A 21,468-nucleotide genomic window follows, 5' to 3' on the forward strand; every position below is an offset into this window, starting at 1 on the left:
CCGGGGAATACTAATCTTGCTAGGTCAACAATGGGAACCTTTTGATGAGAGATTCACTATCATAAACAAAAATCTTATTGTTCTAAGTTTGAAACTCGCATAACTTGCCGCGATTTCTCCCTATGACCAAGCTGTATATGTCCTTACTTCATCAATCCCATTCTTCTGCATTTAACGTTTGTTAGAACTGGCGTATAATCATTGGCTTGACTTCGATTACAAGTTTAGTTTGACCCCAAATTTTATTAGGTGAAAACTAGGTTCTGTTCAAGTTTGTGCTTCCATGGTTGTAACAAACTCAAGCACAATCCGTTCCCAACCCAGCTTTGAATCGGTTTAGACAAGTAGTTGGGGTTGGGTTTAAAATTGTAACGTCCAGGTTTGGGCTATTTTGATGCATCGCTTCTCATTCTCTGGTCCAATGAAAAACCATAAGATGAAGCTAGTGAGTTCTCAAATTCTCTAGTTTGGGAGTCATTGCCTATTCTGAGCACGTATACACTTATCCATCAGATCTAGAACGTCACTCCAATGAGTGCATTGGTGTTTTTTTTTTCTTTTTTCTTTTTCTTTTTCCTGGCAAACAATATAGAAATTCTATTTATTTGAAATAAAAGAAATAACATCTAGGGCTACGATGTTATGAATTCACTAGTGTTGTGTTTGGGAGTATGTGTTTTGGATTTGGTGTTGGAAGAAACTTAGTTTAAACTTTGCACTAATTTCCTCTAATTCCAAATTTGAAGCCCGGTGCTATCAAAAACATAAGCATCCTGCCATACTCAAACTTGACTCAATTTTGTCTGCCAACTCATGAACAGCGAAGTAATGTAGAATCGTAACTAGACATTGTGCATTGATTAGGTTCATACCCGGAACTTCATTGTTTTTCACTCTATATAATAGCTTGTGTTCATTCATTTAAAATAAGTGCAAAAAACTTCTTTGAACTATTATTATTTTACAAATAACCCCTGAGCTATTAATTTGTTGTAAATATGGACAAACACATGGCAAAAGATTATTTTACCGTCTCAAAATTTATCATTTTTTATTAAATTATTTTTATTATATTTTCTCTTATCTAAACATTAATTATACTATTTACCTTAATTTTATTATTAATATCAATTTATCATAATATATATATTAGTAATGACCATTATTTAAATGATTAATTTATTATTTATAATAAAACTTATTATCCCTAGCTTAAACTTTTTTACCATAGAAAAATACCTTCTTTTCATACAATATATTCATAAAAAATTAATAAACTACTTAAATAAAAAATACCTTCTTCTTCATGTAATATATTCATGAAAAATTAAGAAATTGATTAAATTATTTTAAAATTTTCTACTTAAGATTTTTATTTAAACAATTAATTTAAAAAATTAGAGGTAAATTTAATGGAGAATATGTTATCAAATAAGTATGAATTTTTTTCATAATTTATTTCAAATAAGAAAAAGTGATTTTAAGTGTAATTTAATGAGAAAGAACATTATGATCATTTAATGAAATATAATCTAGGCATTGGGTCATTTTGTAATAAAATGTGATAGTTCAATGAGGCATTATGTATAAAATATAATTCAGATGGATTATTTGCAAATTTAAATATAGTTGAGGGATTTTTTTTTTTTTTTTTTTTTTTTTTTTTTTTTTTTTTTGCACTTTACCCTCAAAACAATGAATAAAGTACATTTATATTATTATTTTAAAGGGTACAAGTACCATATTGAAGGGTTGTATTTGGATAATGAAAATTGATGTTCTTCAGTCTTCAAGGGGTCCGTTTTGGTCACTACCGTTGGGTTGATTCTCAATCTTCTCGTCGGAACAACTGGGTCTCTGCAACTCACTCTCTACGATCTTCACAAATTTTTTTATTTTAGAGCTTGTCATCCACTGATGCCGATATATGAATATATATATATATATGGTTGGAACTTTTAATGGGCTAACTTGGGCTATAGCCAATGTCCAATTTTTAAAAATAATTTAGTATTACTATTCTTATCAGCCCAGTTCAAATGTAATCAAACTCTTTGTCTTCCTATCAATCCAATCCATATGTAATATGTAATAATTTTTACTACTCTTTTCTCTCGTAAGGTTTGGCCTGCTTGGGGTCTAGCAAGGAAATTGCATAGACTTGAAAGGGGGTCTAATTTCTCTTCTTTTTGGACAAATATAGAGTATTATTACTATGAGAAAAAAAAAAAAAAAAATGCAAATTACGTTGTCACAAAGTCGATATTCAATATAAAAACAGTTCACAATAAATTGGCCATTTATAAGCGAACCAAAATGGTCATTTTTCATGGATGAATTTTACCACCATCAATATTAAAATATCACCTGTTAGTGTTTGTAATTTGCTTATTGGTTAAAGTCAACCACCATTGATAGTTGTGAAATTGAAACCACCACAGGGAACCGCAAAAATTCATTACTAGAGAGGACTTGGATCCCTTTTTAGAATGAGTTGTAGAATCAACTCAAGCTCCTAAAAATCAAGCTCAATTTTATTGATAGGAAATAAAGTCATCTTTTCCAAGTACCAAAAATGTCTTTTCACAAGAATTACCCAAGACAAAAGGGTCCCATTTGATCATTTATAATGGAAGACTAAAAAATTAATCAAACTTTAGGTATTATATTTATTTTCCTTGTTCTTAATATATATAAAAGTTTGAACTGTCCTCTACTAAGATTATTTTCCTATTTGTAGAACAAAATTTTAAAATTCAAGACACCAGCCTATTTTATTGGGAATCAAGGATCTAAAAATGCCCCCGACACACAAAAGAGTAAAACAAACCAGGAGTGACTAGACTTATAACTTATTTATAATAATAACTCATTAGCAATAATAAAACTTTTTTAAAGTCATACAAGCTTTAAACTTTAGAAGTTATGGAAGAGCATGATAGCATCGTCAAGCTTCATCAGGGAAGATTCAAGGACAATCCTGACTTTTTGCAATCGCTTCCGTCTTTTTGCAAGTTCCCCTACAAGTTTGTCTTTTGGTATCATCAAAACCTGGCACAAGTTGTCACACAAAATGCTTAGTGCATACCAAATATAATACTAGCATAAATATGGTAGCAGCAAGCAAAAATGCTAGAAGCAACATCAGCAACTCAATCTGGTGGACAATTTAGAAAATACGGGGAGAAAATCTTTGTCGTGGAAAAAGATTGCAAGTTTTCTCGAGCCAAAAAGTTCGTTTCGAAAGGGAAGCTTCCCTTGGGATCTCAAAAGCTCTTTTGAAAATGTTGCATCCCGGTACAATTACGACAAACAATAACTTCCCTTGGGATCTCAAAACCTCTTTTTGAAAATGTTGTATCCCGGTACAATTACAACAAACAATTCGATTTAACAAATTTATCAATCTCGAAGCAATAATATATTTAACAAATATCATGATATGAAAAAAGGATTTTAGTGTAGCTAGACAAGGATTCTATACTTGTGAGTTGGGATTCAAGTTCAAAACACAAATCGGTGTCTTGCAACCCACAGCACATTGAACAATGGAACTGTTACAACCGATTCTAACACAAAATAATTCCCATTCAAATATTGTAACCCCCTCACATCACAGCTAACTAGGTCAGCTACATAACAACTTTTATATGCCAATCTATTCTGAGCTTAAATCCGTGTCAAATAATAGATCAGCATGAATTTCTTTGAACTTTAAACTCATGTTTTCATTGGCGTGTTTATTCTCTTTTCTATGACATTCAATGATTTACATAACTAATCTTTACCAATATTCATTCACAGTCACCATTAGACCTACATTCATTTCTCATTTTCTCCACATCCTCATTTAGGCCACGGCCAAAAGAATGTTTTTGCACGTCCTTTCTTGATAACCAAACATTTTGAATATGAGGATCTCCAAAGACTACACTTCAAAAACACTTTCATTATCTAGTTTTGATCCCACAAAAGCATATCCTCCACATCTCTCTGTTCTTGTGCACCAACAAACAAAAATGATACAATGGCCAATCATTTCCTTCTCATCAATCTTTATTATTCACTTGTTTTAATGATCATATGGAAAAAAACTGTGGGCAAAATCAGGATGTGGAAATGATTAAGTGAAGACAAGAGCAATCAAGTATCAGGAGAGAGCAAAGGTTAAAAATATTAAGACCAGATAAAGTTCTCCAAGGTGGTTCAGTAATGGGCATATAAAACTAGCAATCACAGATTTCTACCGGAGAATTGACGAGGATTTTCACTAAAACAATTGCGGATCTTGATGATGCAATTAACATGAAGGTATTGGGCTTTAGAAAGGATATGACCCTAAGACCATCAAACTTCAGTCAAAAATATGCCAGACGAGATTATCCCTCTCTGCCTTGTACTCTTTCAATTTCTGTTTTTAAAACAAGTAGGGATCTATGCCAAACCCATTATGTACACACATTTCTCTTCTTGTAATAAAAAAATAGTGACTTATAAAAAGAAGGGTTAGTTAATAGCTGCAAAAGTATCTGCCATGACAGCGGTTAACTCATCAAAGAACTAGAAATCTTAGAGATTATTAGTTCCATTAATAATCATTAGAATTACTATTTCTGCAACCATAAGGACTCCACATATAACAACCCATCTCACACATCTAGGACCATGTGGCCATTAGGGCTGTGGAAATAACAGCTCCCCAGTTATTCTAAAGACACGAATTAGAGCAGAATGACTAGAAAAAAACTTGGTGTTGCTGACAGTAAGTAGCAGGGAATTAAAAATATTGAGTTGTGTTGCATATAGTCTTAATATGAATCTATATATCCATTTGGTGGTTCAAAGGCTCAAAATTTGTTTCAAGGAAAGCGAAATAATAGTTCGCTCCGTGCTCATCATACGGCTCCATAAATGTGTCAAAAATGGAAGCAATAAATAAAACACGAATTCCTTTTGACTTCTGTGCACACTTCTATGCATTACATTAATTTAACATAAATTATATTAGAGCTATACTATAATACTAACAATAAAATCCATTGGAAACTGAAGCTTAATATACTCGAACTATGATGTGAAAAATGAAATAAGAGAATCAATTAAAATATGTGTGTTTGTGTGTACATCATATTCATATTACACCATTACCATGTTAATTCACCGCCAAAAGGCCAAGCGACTGGTATCTCTTAGAATGGTCAAACTATCCACTTCGGTTCAGACATAGAATAAAAAAATTATGCTGACAATAATGTAATACTGATTGACATTTAGTACAACATGATGGGCCCCATTTAAATTGAGTTTCAAAAAAACATTGTTTTCCTAATAATTGCATTGTTCCGGAATGGTAAGAGAGTCAGTAATTCCATAGTTTTATGGTCTCAAAACTGATCTGATTAATTTTATTTATTAGTTAAACCGAATCTGAATAAAAACTCCTTTGAATAGTACAAAACTACAATTCCATGTAATAGTTCTTCATAAACCAGATCACAGCCCCAGAAAGTCAAAAGACGAGATAAACAAAGAGACAACAATGTTCAAGTGTAGGACCAAAACAAATTTGAGAAGAGGAATAGTTGTCCAAACCTCTTTTTCTTTTTCTTGCTCATAAGCAGTTCGTAATCTCAAATTTAAGGCAGCATGGTACATCTCATCTAGGACATGTTCCCAAAGAGAACTTTTATTGACTTTCCACAACAAGAAGTTTGACTGTTTGCCTCCAAACGTGCTTACTTTCTGCAAGAAGGATAAGAAATTATTATACTTATAACTAGAAGCTATTAGATATCACATTTACAATCATTAATGCTATCACAACATAAAAATCTGGTTTGGATTTTTTTTTTGTTTCTATTTAATTTTATTTTTTATACATTTGAAGTAAGAAAAGATAAATGCATGCTTCCAGAATCAATATATATATATATATATATATATATATATATATATAATAGTGCAACATTAAATACAACTACAGTACCATTGTGGTTGATATTTTTAAATTTACAAACTTGTAGTACCAAATTTTATATCATAGATCTCAGAAGAAAATGGTTGATAACGTTTTACCTAAATTTGTAATTTAATTTAACATCTAGAAACGCATATTGACTACCCCATCTGGAGAAACATCACATCAAGATTCAAGAAGAACCAAAACCAAATCTGAATTTCAGGATTCCTAAAATCTCTTACTATTTGAACATGATTGTGTGGAAATTTGAATCAATGTGCATTATATATCAGTATATATCATTCCAAAATCAGGACTCACTACATTCAAAATCCCACTAAATGTGGCTCTATACTTCATATGTGCAACTAATGGATAACAAAAGCTTTCAGCAGATATAGTGCAGCTCACACCTATGCGCCTACCATAATCTTATTCAAGAAGTTCTAACCATATATAAGGATGAATTCAAAGGGTCAAAAATAAATAAGCAATTAAGATTCAAACCCCAACAATTGAAGTTGTAATTGATAGCATTGTCAGTTTTAAAGGGAAAAATTATTATATCACAATATGGAGGATATCCTGTCTAGAACAGACATGTGGGGCCAGCGAATTAGATTGATTGCTGTGAACAATTTAAGTGTGTTGTTCAGTTTGATCATTTTCAATATTATAATAATACAAGAAAACTTAAAATAAGAAATTATTTAGATGGATTATGAGTTATCTAGAATTTTGGTGCTCAAGTCTTTGTGGAGTCGTAGTGAAATTTGAGCCCTACATATTTAGGAAGAAACAAAGTTCCATGTGTGTGTGTGTGGGTGTGTGAGTGTGTGTACTTATATACATGAGATGACCCAGAAACATTCATATTTATTTTTATTATTGTTATTGGTAGTGGTGGGAAGGGGAATAGTATAACGGAAATAAAAAAATCATAGTTAGTATGAAAATAAAATATAAAGCAATAGTAAGTTAAAATTGTAGTTAAGTTTTTCTACAATAAAGGACTTTGTTTATTAAATGAAGATTTATAAACTAAAAGTTTTTATAAACCCTTATGCTCCGTTTGGTAGGAAGGAAGGAAGGAAGAGGGGTGGAGGGAAGACAGGAAGGAAGAAACAAATTTCCTTTGTTTGGTAGAGAGGAGGCAAGAAGAGAAGAGAAAAGAGGATGGACGAGTTATCCTTCATCCTTCACAAATTTTCTTCCCTCCAAATATGGACAGAAGACATAAAGAAAGAAATGCAATGCTATTATAAATATTTTTCAATTACAAACTTTCCTTATATTTAGCACTTTCTCTTTCCGCCACTCCTAACAAACAAAATATAGTATTATCTCATTATCTTCACTTCCATCCAACCTGCAGGAATAGTTGACTTATTATTTTTTCTATAAATAGGCTATATAGATATGATTGTAATTCAGATCCTAATTTTTAGCTCTTAATTTAGGAGAGTAAGAAAAGTTACCTAGTTTAGCCTAACGTGGTCTACTCTTGTATGCATATATATCTGGGTAATTCTTCAACAACAAAGCAGTGTGGTTCATTCTTCACAAACTGACGTGGTATCAGAGCCTATTCAGGTTCTTTGGGAGTTTTTTTTTCCCAGCGGCCATCATTCCTGTCAGTTTTTTCACAGCTTTCATTGCCACAGTCCTTCACTGTCAATCTGTCCGATTATGTCTGAAACACCCAAACCGATTAGTTCAACCATCATGTCGTCCTCCAACAACCAGGCCTCCATTCACACTGAAAACCCAACCATGCATATCTCCACTTCCAAGTTGAATGGAAGAAACTTTATGGAGTGGTCCCAATCGGCCAAGATTTCCCTGATAAGCAAAGGGAAAATTAAGTATGTAACCGGATTTGCAAAGCCTCCAGCAGAAGATAATCCCAAGTATGAAAATTGGGAGACTGAGAATTCCATGGTGATGTCTTGGCTACTCCATTCAATGCAATCGGAGATCAGCAAGACATATCTACTCCTTGGCAAGCCAAGGATATTTGGGAAGCAGTCACATGAACCTACTCCAAGGGAGATTTTGCCTCTGAAATATTTGAACTAAAGCGGCAGATTATCAAAACACAGCAAGGTTCTTCAACTGTCACGGAGTATTATAATGTTCTTAAAGGGTTGTTGACAGAACTGGATCTCTATCAAAATGTAGAGATGGGATCAGCTGCAGATACGAAGAAGATGAAAGACATGCTGGAAAAGGAGTGGGTATTTCAGTTTTTGGTGGGCCTAAATCCTGAATTCGATCAGGCGTGTGGCCAAGTGTTGGGTAAAGATCCATTTCCCAACCTTGATGCAGCTTTCCCTCATATCCGAGGGGAAGAAAGTCGTAAGGAGCTAATGGGTGGTAATTCTGGAGGAGGTCCTACTACCGAGAGTTCAGCACTTGTAGTGTCCAAACAAGGCTATAATGCAGGAGATAGCAAGAAACCAATAGACACAGAGAAAATGTGGTGCGACTACTGCCACAAGTCTAGACACACTAGGGCAATGTGCTGGAAGTTACATGGAAACCTCAAAAACTGAAAAGTTTTGGCAGCAAAAGAGGGAATTATGCAACAAAACCAGGGCAAGCTAATCAAATCACCATGGTGGAAGAAAATCAGGAGACGTCGAGGTTCAGCAAAGCTGATATCGAAAGGCTTAGGACACTGCTGAACCAACTTGAGTACAAAAACACAACCTCAACTCCAAATTCAGGTTCTTGTTCCATGGTTCAATCAGGTACAAAAGCATTCATGTCCTCCAACAATTATTCTAACACCTGGATCATAGATTCAGGTGCTTCAGACCATATGACAAGCGATTCACTTTATTTTTTAGTTACTTACCATGCTCAGGAAAACAGAAAATAAAAGTCGCTGATGGCTCATTATCATCTGTAGCCGGTCATGGAACTGTGAAAATTTCACCCACGTTGTCCTTAAATTCAGTTCTTCATGTCCCAAACTTGAATTACAATCTGTTATCTATTGGAAAGATCACAAAGGATTTGAATTGTTCTGTTGAGTTCACACCCTCTGGTTATTATTTTCAGGACCGTTTGAGGAAGACGATTGGAAATGGTAAGCTGAGAGATGGACTTTACTACTTGGAGACCAAGTGGATGACTGATAGTCAAGGGTCTCAAGGCTTGGTTTCAGCCCACAAAACCAATTCTGATCAGATTTTCCTTTCGCACAACCGCTTAGAACAACCACCATTTCTATTGTTGAAAAAGTTGTTTCCTACTTACTTTGAAAATACTGATGTTAGTAATTTTCATTGTGAGTCATGTACTCTTGCTAAACATCATCGAGTGAATTTTCCAATAAAAGAATTGCAATTTGTCTCTTCATTTAGTTTAATTCATTTGGATGTTTGGGGTCCCTCTCATGTCACAAATATTTCGGGAACTCGCTGGTTCGTTACTTTTATAGATGATTGAACTCGAACCCCTTGGGTATACCTAATGTAATCCAAGTCCAAAGTCTCATCCATTTTCCCTGTTTTCCAAAAATTCATCAGCACTCAGTTTGGGGCCAAAATTCAAACACTCAGGTCCGATAATGGCAAGGAGTACTTCAACCAAGGATTAACAAGCTACTTGGAACGTGAGGGAATTTTGCACCATTCATCATGCGTTGACACCCCCCAGCAAAATGGGGTGGCTGAAAGGAAAAATAGGCATCTTTTGGAAGTAGCTTGTGCTTTCTTGTTCCAAATGAACGTGCCTACAAACTACTTGGGGGAAGCTCTCCTGACAGACGCGTATCTTATAAATAGGAAGCCAACAAAAGTTCTTGAATTCCAGACACCAATCAAAAAGCTCATTGCCTTATTTCCAAATTTAAGTTGGCTCTTTATCACCAAAAGTCTTCGGTTGTGTCTCATATGCACATGTCCAACAACACTTCCGAAGCAAATTGGATCATAGAGCTGTCAAGTGTATATTCTTAGGGTACTCCTCCACACAAAAGGATACAAGTGCTATCATTCCCCTACAAGGAAGACATATATCACTATGGATGTGTCATTTGTAGAAATTCAGCCTTACTATGGGAATTCCTATCTTCAGGGGGACAATGATTAAGAAATGGAAGATAGGTGGTGGAATTTGGAAAATTCAGAAACTATGGATGTTGGAGGAATGGATGGAAAGATTGTTGTAGACAAAAATAACCAAGTTGCTGAAGTTATGGAAGGTGCTGAAGAAAATGACAATGGCCCTAACCTGAGTGTTATTCCTAATTCACTTCCTAGTGAACCGGTTACTGCACCTCCAGATAGACCTCCCAGTCTCCCCACAAATGAAGAAGCAGAAGCCGAGAGACCTAAGACTCCCACTTACAACATGTACTCCAGGAGGAAAAAGTCCATTGGCTCAGCAGCTCCAATTGTCAGCCTTGAAACAGGAATGAAAATAATCCAAATACCGGTTCTAGTTCATAAATTCATTCTAATAATGAACTCAAATTGCCCATTGCTTTTAGAAAATGGGTTCGAACTCGTACTTGACACCCCATGTCTAACTTTGTATCCACGCAGAGTTTATCACCACAATACCGAACCTTTCTTTCTCAAGTTTTGCCTGCTTTAACCTCAAAACCATGGAGGGAGGCTATGAACGAGGAGATGAGAGCGCTAAAAAAAATAATAAGACCTGGGAAGTTGTTGACTTAACAGAAGGGAAAAGGACAGTGGGCTGCAAATGAATTTTTACAGTCAAATACAAAGCTGATGGCACTTTGGACAGATACAAGGCGAGGCTAGTGGCCAAAGGGTATACTCAAACGTATGGAATAGACTACCACGAGACGTTTGCACCGGTGGCGAAAATGAATACAATTAGAATTCTTCTATCTTTGGCAGCAAATAAGGATTGGCCTCTACATCAGTTTGATGTGAAGAATGCTTTCCTCCATGGAGACTTAAAAGAAGTCTTAATGGATATTCTACCGGGGTATGAGCTGAAATCGTGGAAAAATAAGGTATGCAAACTTTAAAAAATCCCTTTATAGCCTTAAGCAGTCTCCACGAGCTTGGTTTGGGAAGTTCACCAAGTCAATGTTAAAAGGGGGGTACTTTCAAAGTCAAGGTGATCACACCTTATTCATAAAAAGGAATCTGCCTTAATTGTATATGTAGACGACATTATTGTCACGGGTGATGACATTGAAGAAATGATGGCGTTGAAGATTTATTTAGCAAAAGAATTAGAGATCAAAGACCTGGGAAAACTAAGATATTTTCTTGGAATTGAAGTTGCTAGATCTAAGTAGGGGATCTTCATTTCTCAACAAAAGTACAACCAAGATCTTCTTCAAGAAACAGGTATGCTTGGCTGCAAACCCAATGATACTCTGATAGAACCCAACCACAAGTTAGGAGGAAAAAGGGAAGAAGAAATGGTTGACCGTGGAATGTACCAGAGAATGGTTGGAAAACTGATCTACTTGTCACATACAAGGCTGGACATAGCCTATGCAGTAAGTGTCATGAATCAATTTATGCATGCCCCACTTAGATTACACCTCGATGCAGTTTACAGAATCATCAGATACTTGAAAGGGACATCCGGCAAGGGGTTCTTATTTCGGAAAGATAAGGAGCTGAAATTAGAAGCATATACCGATGTTGATTGGGATGGATCCATGGTTGATAGGTGGTCAACTACTGGCTACTGTACCTTCTTAGGAGGGAATTTAGTAACGTGGAGAAGTAAGAAACAACGAGTGCTTGCTAGCTCTAGTGCAGAGGCAGAATTCACAGCTATGGCTCTAAGGATATGTCAACTAATCTGGCAGAAAAATGATACTCTCTGATTGGAAGGATTTGTGGAACTAGATAGACATTTCATCAAGGAAAAATTGGACTCGGGACAACTTTGTACTCCATACGTTCCATCCTCTAAACAGATTGCTGATGCGCTCACTAAAGGATTATTTAGCACAATTTTTCATTAGATTGTTGATAAGCATGGGATACAAAATATCTTTGCACCAGCTTGAGGGGGAGTGTTGGAATAGTTGACTTAATATTCTTTCTGTAAATAGGCTGTACAGATATGATTGAAATTTAGATCCTAATTTTTAGCTCTTAATTTAGGACAGTAAGGAGAGTTACCTAGTTAAGCCTAATGTAGGTCTACTCTTGTATGTATATATATCTGTGTAATTCTTTTATAATAAAGCAGTGTGGTTCATTCTTCACAAACTGACACAACCAAACAAAAAGAGGGAAGTACACAATTTCATCCCTAGGGATGTCTCATTCATCTCTTCTTCTCTCCTTTCTATCCAATTTTCTTCCATCATTCCAAACGGAGCATTAGAATAATTAATACTATTGTAACTTCACATTTTCTTTGACTTTTCCCTAAAAAATGGGAGCTTCCAAGAATAAGGTAAAAAGGAATTCAAATTGTGGTTTCTTTGTATACATTGAGGGGGGAAAAGAAATATATTGGGATTTAATATTCATAAGACATATAATTTATAGGACTTTCTTCAAAATGTGAATTGTGTGCTGGCAATCCTATTACTAGCAAAGCTATTTAATGCAATTGAGTATCCATGTAATGTTGCAGCGTTTCACGTTGAACATTTTAATTAAAGGGTAAATTACCTTGACCTCCCCAGTGGTATGACCTTTGCACCTATAAATGAAACTTTTGCAGCATCACTCTGACATCCTGATGCAGCGCAAATGCAAGAGGATTTTCTTCAAACAGTTGAAGATCCTAAGAAGACTAGATTGAAATTGCATTAATCGGGGAAGCATTGTTTATGGGTCGTAAATCTGTTTTTATTTTATGCTTAATGTTTGCCTTAAGCTCTAGTTAGGGTATTATTGTCATTCGGTTTTATTTTACAAGTCATGTGCCTTTTAAGTGAGTCATGTGACTATTTAAGGATTGTTTTGTCATTTTTAGCTCTTTATTCAGCTGGACAAAATACTAGCCATTGGATGACATTTATATGAAAGGTCAGGATTAAATCTTTGCTAGGGCATCCCTTATGTCTTATAAAAGGGTTGTTCCAAATTGTATTCAGTAGCCTTTTACGTATTATCAAAATATTCAATCTGCTGTAGCAGCTTTTTACCTCTCCCTTTCTTTGGGATTGAGCTGTGGGTGTTTAAGCTATTTTTTAGTTTGAATTAGCTCTCTGATTTTCCTTCTTCAGATTTATTTTCTTTCTTTCATACCTAATTGCATTAGTTGGTATCAGAGCAAGTTCTCGTCCAGTGGTTTTCATGTAGGGTTATCGGGTATCTCTTTTAGGTTTTGCGACATGCCACCAAGAAGAAGATACCCGCCTCGCAGACAAGCCGTTCAGCCTGATCAGGACGCAGCAGTTGATCAACAACAAGTGCTTGCCGTAATAGAAGATCTAAGAAGGCAGATTGAAGCTTTTGCCCTGTGCATTGCGCAAACCCCGACCCTTTCTCAAGATGGCGTCGAATCTGAGGAGGAGGACAATCTGGAAGAGGGTTTTGTTAATACTTTTTGCAGAAACGCCGCACCCAAACCAACACTTATTTTATTTAAAGAAAGATGTTGCGATGGTGACTTTAAGGAGAAAATTCCTGACTTTGAAGGATATCTTAGTGGAGAAGAAAAGCAACTTTTTATTGTGGAAGATGATGCAATCCTGGTGATCGAGCCAAACTATGATGATTACCCGGAGGAAGAGGATGACAATATCCTATATGGTGATAGGTGAATTCTTGGTTATGCAGAAGTCACTACTGATTCTGAAACACGAGGATGATAGAGTAGAGAAATTCAACAAGACAAAAGAAGAGGATGATAAGAAATTTGCTAATGAAGGTGAGCAGCATGGATTAGTTGATGATCAAGTTAATGAATCTTTCAAATTGCAAATCCAAGAGGAGGTGGAAGATTTGAGCACTAAAACAAGTTTACATAGCTTGGAAAACGTGGTGGATTATAAGGCTTTTGGATCCATGGATGTGGAAAATAATGGATTTAACTTTTATGATATGATTTGGAGTGAATTCTTGGAGTGCACTACAACTGTTAGGCATGCGTTGGAACAAAAATTAAAGTTGATTAAATTTTTATTTGAGGATACATGTTCGACTGCATTTTGCAAATCTACCCAATTTCAAAGGAAAAAGAAATCTAGCAAAATCCATGCTGATTATGAAAATGTGTTCTTTGTTAGTATTTAGAAGATTATTATGTTTAATTCAAGTTCAGAAAAGAAGAAAGAAGGGATGGAACGCCATGCTCAGATTTTTTATTCATCGTGGAAATTTGCTTCTAACTCGAGGACAAGTTTTCTCTCACCTGAAGGGACTGATGCAGTGCAAACGCAAGAGGATTTTCTTCAAACAGTTGAAGATCCTCAGAAGACTAGATTAAAATTGCATTACTAGGGGTAGCATTGTTTATGGGTCATAAATCTATTTTAATTTTATGTTTAATGTTTGCTTTACCCTGTAGTTAGGGTATTATTGTCATTTTGGTTTTATTTTATAAGTCATGTGCCTTTTAAGTGAGTCATGTGTCTGTTCAAGGACTGTTTTGTGAATTTTAACATCTTTTATTCTGCTGGACAGAATAGTAGCCATTAGATTATATTTATAAGAAGGGTTAGGATTAAATCTTTGCTAGGGCATCCCTTGGGGCTTATAAAAGGGTTGTTCCAAGTTGTAATCAGCAGCCTTTTACGTATTATCAAAATATTCAGTCTGTTGTAGCAGCTTTTTACCTCTCCCTTTCTGTGGGATTGAGTTGTAGGTGTTTTAGCTATTTTTTTAGTTTGAATTAGCTCTCTGATTTTCCTTCTTCAAATTTATTTTCTTTCTTTCATAGCTGATTGCATTACATCCCTTGTCAGAATTGGAATTCCTAACGACGTCAAATGTGAGGTGACAAAATTATCCCTTGTCAGAGGGAGTATTTCTGTTATATACGTATGTAATATTTATATCAAATCATGTAATGCATTTCCAAATTAACGGTTTGGAATTCATGAGTTTGAGCAATCTGCAACTATATATATATATATATATACACACACACACATATAGATAAGCATATATATAGAGAGAGAGAGATAGAGAGAGAGAGAGAGAGAAAGATGGTGCTGACTGCGGGGAGGGTTGGTGGTTATGAAGGTGAGAGGGAGATGAGAAGAAAGGGAGAGAGAATTGTTATTTCATCACTGTTAGTATGATGATTTTGTCATTTCATTTACATGAGGTTATTTAGGGATTTATCAATAAATTTTTTAACGGACCTAATGGTTCACGGCAAGGGAGGTCATGGTAATTTCATGCAAACCTCAAGGAAGGTTGACCACATTTTTTTCTTAAATTTTAATCCGATGGCAAGTAATTGGACGTGGTGACAAGTAGTTGGAAGCAAATGGTGCCTAACATCAGCAGCAACCTATATACGAGACAGTTGCTGCTTTGCATCAATTACCATTTCATTTCCAACAGCCAGATCAGTCCAAAGTGAGGATCAAGGTTTGTATTTAGTGTTTTGTGCCAACCACAATTATCAACAATGAAACTGTATACAATAGTACAATACTTCTTCCAGAGGGTTTATATCACCTGATCAGAAAAAATAAGCAAATGAACAAAGGAGATACTACATACCTCCATATGCAGGTAATCATCTTTCCAGAGCATGTAAAGAGTCTTTGCTGTATCTTTCTTATCAACAAATGTGGTATCTGAAATCTACAATGTAAATAAGTGAAATGAAATATCAAACATATTGCGGGTAAAAAAAAAAAGAGTAAGCAACAAAAAGTTGCACAATTTCAAACAAAAACATTATTACCATATCTGACGATCACACCCCTAAAATTTGACAATAATATACATGCTTGCATGCATACACATAACATATACATGCATACATACTAAGAAGCATGGAAACGGATACAGAACACGAATATGACACGACATGGATACGGTGACACGGCAAATCCAAAAAAATTACAACACAGACACGTTGGGTGAAATTATATTTGGACCAAATGGTCCTCTGAAAAAATCAAAGTAATTACTTAATTAATATGTAAGTCCAATATTCTCTCAGACTTAAGAGTAATTAAACTATAACATAAATAGGGTGAAATTATAATGATGGTTGTTAAAGTTAGAGGGTTTCTAGTGTTTTACTTGTTTACTTTGAGGCATTATTGTAATTTTATCATCTCAATATATATACAAGAAAGATGGTGTAGAAACCCTACAACCATCAGATTACCTTTTCTGACTTCTCCTTCTTCTCCCCTCCTTCCGCTTCTCCTCGCTAATCCAAGAAACAAATTCCCTTGGTAACAGAGCAGCGTATTGAAGTCAAGCACTAATTTTTGCCAAGTTGCAAAACATCGGAAAGGGTTGACGTCATCTAATGCACTCTGACTCGCACTGACGTCATCTGACATCATGATGACGTCAAGACTTTATGATGTCAGATGTCAAGACTTTTTTTGGTCAAAATTTGTACAAGCTTGGATCGCTTGATTTTCTGGGATTTATGGTGGTATTTGTGATTCGAGTTGAGGCTGTTTGAGTAGATTGTTCATTTTTCAGAACTTTTTGGAGTTTTGGCCCTCTTGCTTTCGACCTGGATTTTGGAGCATTTTTAGTTGTTTTTGTTGGTTGAGATTCATCACATATGTTGCGTTTGGACTAAGAAAGACCTTGATTGCTGGTTGTTTATTGATTTGCTGCATCTGGGACAACTTCTTTGGATTTAAAGGGTTCGGCTAATTCTTTTTTTCTAAAAATCTGAGTATTTTTGGAACATTCTGCCTTCTAAATTGTCTTTGGATGCTTGGGCTGCCAGAATTTGTACTTGAACTTGCCTCTAGATGCATCTTCACATTGCTTAACAGCTTTTGCACTCTGTTTTTGAGTTTCTAATCCATTTTTGGATCTGTTCCAGCATCAAGATCATCTACTGCTGCTGTTTTTTGGCTCCTAATTCTAATTTTCTGGTCTGAAATTTCTTTTTGAATCTGCTCTTAAATTTATATTGATCTAACCTTTGCCATGGCTGAGAATAAACCACAACCACCACTCAAGGATGATGATATGCCTAAGTCGATTACTTCAACAAAGTTGAACGATGTTAATTATCTTGCTTGGGCCCATGCCGTACAAATTTTTTTGCGTGGGCGTAGAAAATTGAAATACTTGACTGATGACCCCCCCGCTAACACGAAGTCTAAGCAATATGAAGATTGGCTGTGTGAGGATTCTATTGTTATGGGATGGTTATGGCATAGTATAGAACCTCGTATTGCTACTACAGTTGCATTTTGTGAGTCCTCTAAGAAAATATGAGAATCTCTTGCAGAGTCGTTCTCGAAGCAGAGCAATGTTTCTTGGGTTTATGAGTTGTACGAGCAGATTTTCATTACTAAGCAGTCCGGGAAACCATTGTCTGAGTACTACAGCAGCCTTAAAATTTTGTGAGATCAGTTATTGCAACATCGACCATTTACTACTAACTTGGAGCAACGGAAGCGTCACTGGGAGGAGTTTATGATTGCTTCATTGCTCTCCGGTTTGGACTCTGATCTTCGTGGCTTTAAAGATCAGATTCTTGCTAGTGCAAAGTTACCTACGGCTGCCAATGCATATTCTCGATTATTGAGGTCCTCTTTGGGACAAAGCTCCAGTGTAACTCTCACAGAGTCTTCTGCCTTAGTTTCTAGCAGCGGGGGTTGTGGTACTATTCATGGTGACTCTCATGGAGGTCGTGACAGCCATGGTTTTCGTGGTGGTGGTTGTTCTAGTGGACACGGAGATAGGAAATGCGATCGTTGTGGTGGTACGAATCATACCGAACCTTATTGTTGGGCAAAGTATGGTAAGGCAGATTATGTTCATCAGGCTATCGATGGTACTTCATAGTCACAACCTCGTAGCGGTTCTGAACATGTAGCTTCATATTCTAGTTCTCGTGATACACTCACCACTCAACTTAGCAAGCTTATTCAAATGTTACAAACTACTTTTCCATCCACTTCCACTACTACCTTAGCCAATTCAAGTAATGTTGCATGTGTGGCCAAGTCATCTCCGTCTTAGGTCATTGACCCTGGAGCGAGTTCAAATATGTCTAGTGTGTCATCTACTCATCTCTTTTTCCTGATTTGAAATCTGTTAACCACCACATTGTTTTAACTGATGGCTCTTCTCGTACTGTCCTTGGAAAAGGTGTTCTTCACCCTACCAATTCGTTATATTTATCTTCCAGTCTCTATGTTCCTAATTTTCCTTTTAATTTGCTTTCTGTAAACCAATTGACTAAAGCATTACATTGTTCCATAACATTTCTCCAATATCATGTGTTTTTCAGGACCTCAGGACGAAAAAGATGATTGGTTCGGGGAATGAGAACTGATAAGGACGAGCTTTATTATCTGGATCCCGGTGAATCGATGGTTATTGATGTTCCTTCTCCTATGCTTGTGCATTGTGATAATCAAGCAGCTATCTACATTGATCTAGCAATCCTTTATTCATGAGCATACCAAGCATATACAGGTTGATTGTCATTTATTCACGACCTGCTGATCTGGAAACAGATTGTTACTCTTTATATTTGCTCAAGTGATCATCTGGGTGATATTCTTACGAAGCCGTTAGCTCGTGGTGCCTTTCAGCGGTTGTGTTTCAAGCTGGGCATGTTTAATATGTATACTCCAGCTTGAGAGGGAGTGTTAGAGTTGAGGGTTTTTAGTGATTTACTTGTTTACTTTGGGGCATTATTGTAATTTTTTTATCTCAATATATATATATATATGTATAAGAAAGGTGGTGTAGAAACCCTACAACCATCAGATTACGTTCTCTGACTTCTCTTTCTTCTCCTTCTTCTTCCACTTCTCCTCGCTAATCCTAAACACAACTTCCCTTCACAAGCTCTAACTACGGCTATCATAATTTCAAGAATTTATTCTCTATCCATTTCAATGTGTCCTACTGGGACTGCAAATAAACCGAGCTGTTCATGAACAGCTCGGGTTTGGCTCGTTAAAAGCTCGGCTCGGGCTCGTTCGTGAAGTAAACGACCCGAGCTTGAACAAATTTTCCAGGCTCGTTTAGTAAACGAGCCGAGCTTGAGCAATGTTGAGCTCAGCTCGTTAGGCTCGTGAGCAGGCTCGTTCAGGAAATGGTCCAATTTTTTAAAAATAATTTATACATCTGATTAGCCCATTTAACATAAATCCAGTCCAAACTTATGCACCTTCATAAGCCCAACTTCATTTAATTAAACTTTAGCCCAACTTCATTTAATTAACCTTAAGCCCAACTCAAATTAACCTAACAGACATCATCACATACATGTGACATGTCTTTGTATCAGCCGTTGGATTGCTTCATTACATTATTTACATTTGTGAAGAAGCCCTAATCATTTGTAGCCACAGCAGATTGCATCATTCCTTTCAAGTTTCAACACAGCAAGTTCAGCAATGCTTCTTCCTTTCTTGCTCGCCAGCGATTTCTCCTAGATCTCTGAAATATATGTGATGAAACTCACTAATTATATACGGCAACAACAGACCTTGCAACATCACTCCTCTAATCCCTTTTAAGTTTCAACACATCTTTGCTTCCTCTCTCGCTCGTCCGCGGCGGTCTCCAGCACATTTCTCTGATGAAGTCTCAATCCCATTTTACCGTTGGTGGGATTTGTGAGAGAGGATCAGAGAACAGAGATCTATGTTCTTCATCATCTGATACGTTGTTGATAGGTCAATTGATGTAATGCTTTCTTCTTCTTCTTCTTCTTCTTCTTCTTCTTCTTCTTCTTCTTTTTTTTTTTTTCTGTTGAAGGCGAGCTCGAGCCCAAGCTCTTCAAAATGCTGGCGAGCCGAGCCCGAGCCCTGTTTCATCAGGCTTGCTCGAGCCCGAGCCCGAGCCGAGCCCAAGCACTCCCCTAACATTGGCGAGCCGAGCCCGAACAAGGCAAAGCTCGGCTCGGCTCATTTGCAGCCCTATGTCCTACACATCAATATGTACAAGCACTATTATTTATAATCACTGAGATAATCAATAAATAAATACTTCCCCATTACACCTTATCATAATACAGTGACCAACTCATTATTCAAGGGTGCAAACCAACTCTTTTATCACAAACTAAAATTTATATCTCCTATGCATTTAGTTAGCTCCATCGTGCATGCACATAAATCATTTAATATTTGTCAAAGAGACTTAACTCTTACTCTTGAGTCAATCAATACAAGCATTCACCATATATGTACATAAACATGCAAATTATAAAATCAGACATCTACTAATTAAATATGTCGAATACATTCAGTTATTGGCTTAAAGGGCACAACCATTCCCAACATTTGCACCCAACTTTATGCCGTATGACAAAAATATCAAAAAACTAGATTATTTCATTTTCAATTAACAAAGCAACCAATGGTCAGAATGAATATTAAATAAAGTGGTCCACTTATTGTATCAATCTTAGGGGGAAAAAAATGGTCAATATATGCATTTAAGTACAATGGCAACCAACATGATTATTTCTGGATCGCCTCTGAATTTACTCCAAGCAAATTTATCAATAATAATTTGTTACCTTATCAGTTTCAAGTAGGTGACCAGCCTTTGACAATAACCTGAACATCCTGTAAGCCTCCCTCCCATATCTTTTCAACACTATTGATTCCACCTGCAGCATGGAAGAAATAGTTTGGCTTTTATCTAGACTAATGAGAGAGGAAGTTAACTTCACCACATATCTGGACCAAAAAAAAGAGAGAGAGGGACCTCCTCGTTTTGAGCCAGTTCGATAATGCTCTTCAAATCTGTGCAAGAAATATATTTATGTGCATGTCAATTAAATATTTCCAAAAACCTCGTTAAGGTTCATACTCATTTTAATCCACATAAAAATTTCTCAGACAAAAATACACTAGGAGAGAGAAGACAATACGATACCAATACTATATGTCTCATCTAGGGGATGGCATCCCAACTGGACAAGGGAAACTCTGACGAGTTCTAAGGTCATGGTACGACCATCTATACTCTTTATTACCTCTTCATAAATAGCATCCATGGACAGGGGAACTGCAAATCATGGTATAAGTACTTAATTAGCAAGAAATGAGAAATGGTGTACACCCCTGTGAATCAAGCTATCTTTCTTATTTATCATATTCAACATAATCTTAACCTTTCAAAACATGATAAGCAAATAAAAACAACTTACTAGGGCAACTAATTAAGAGAAAGAAACTGCATGAAAGAAAAAGAGAGAAATTTTACGAATGCCACTACTCATGCGTCGTTCACAATGATGCCTTTGGGTTATAGCTTCTAGGCTTTGTTGCAGGATGTGGGGGAAGAAGTCCTATTATAGAATGATTCAAAGCTTCCATTTTTCTGTAAACTTTAGTTGTATGACAATCTACACTTTTTAAACATTCGTCATATACAAAAGAAGACACAAAATGTTACCAA

At 36.0% G+C, this 21,468-nt stretch overlaps 1 protein-coding gene across 1 annotated transcript in view; it reads right to left on the minus strand.

Annotated features, from left to right (window-relative positions):
• Positions 1-2,747: 2,747 nt before the first annotated feature.
• Positions 2,748-21,468, minus strand: part of LOC132271795 (uncharacterized) — a 42,878-nt gene continuing 24,157 nt past the window's right edge. The window contains exons 9-14 of the mRNA XM_059773275.1: positions 20,944-21,075; positions 20,773-20,810; positions 20,582-20,674; positions 15,607-15,690; positions 5,593-5,742; positions 2,748-3,051 (exon numbers count right to left, since the gene is read on the minus strand). Of these exons, the coding sequence (XP_059629258.1) occupies positions 2,917-3,051; positions 5,593-5,742; positions 15,607-15,690; positions 20,582-20,674; positions 20,773-20,810; positions 20,944-21,075 (632 nt within the window). The 3' untranslated portion in view covers positions 2,748-2,916. The remainder of the gene's footprint in view (positions 3,052-5,592; positions 5,743-15,606; positions 15,691-20,581; positions 20,675-20,772; positions 20,811-20,943; positions 21,076-21,468) is intronic.

The sequence above is a fragment of the Cornus florida genome, unplaced genomic scaffold (assembly GCF_030987335.1).
Source record: "Cornus florida cultivar Cherokee Brave unplaced genomic scaffold, ASM3098733v1 CherokeeBrave_3.0.0_Hap2_Chr08, whole genome shotgun sequence".
NCBI lineage: Eukaryota > Viridiplantae > Streptophyta > Magnoliopsida > Cornales > Cornaceae > Cornus > Cornus florida.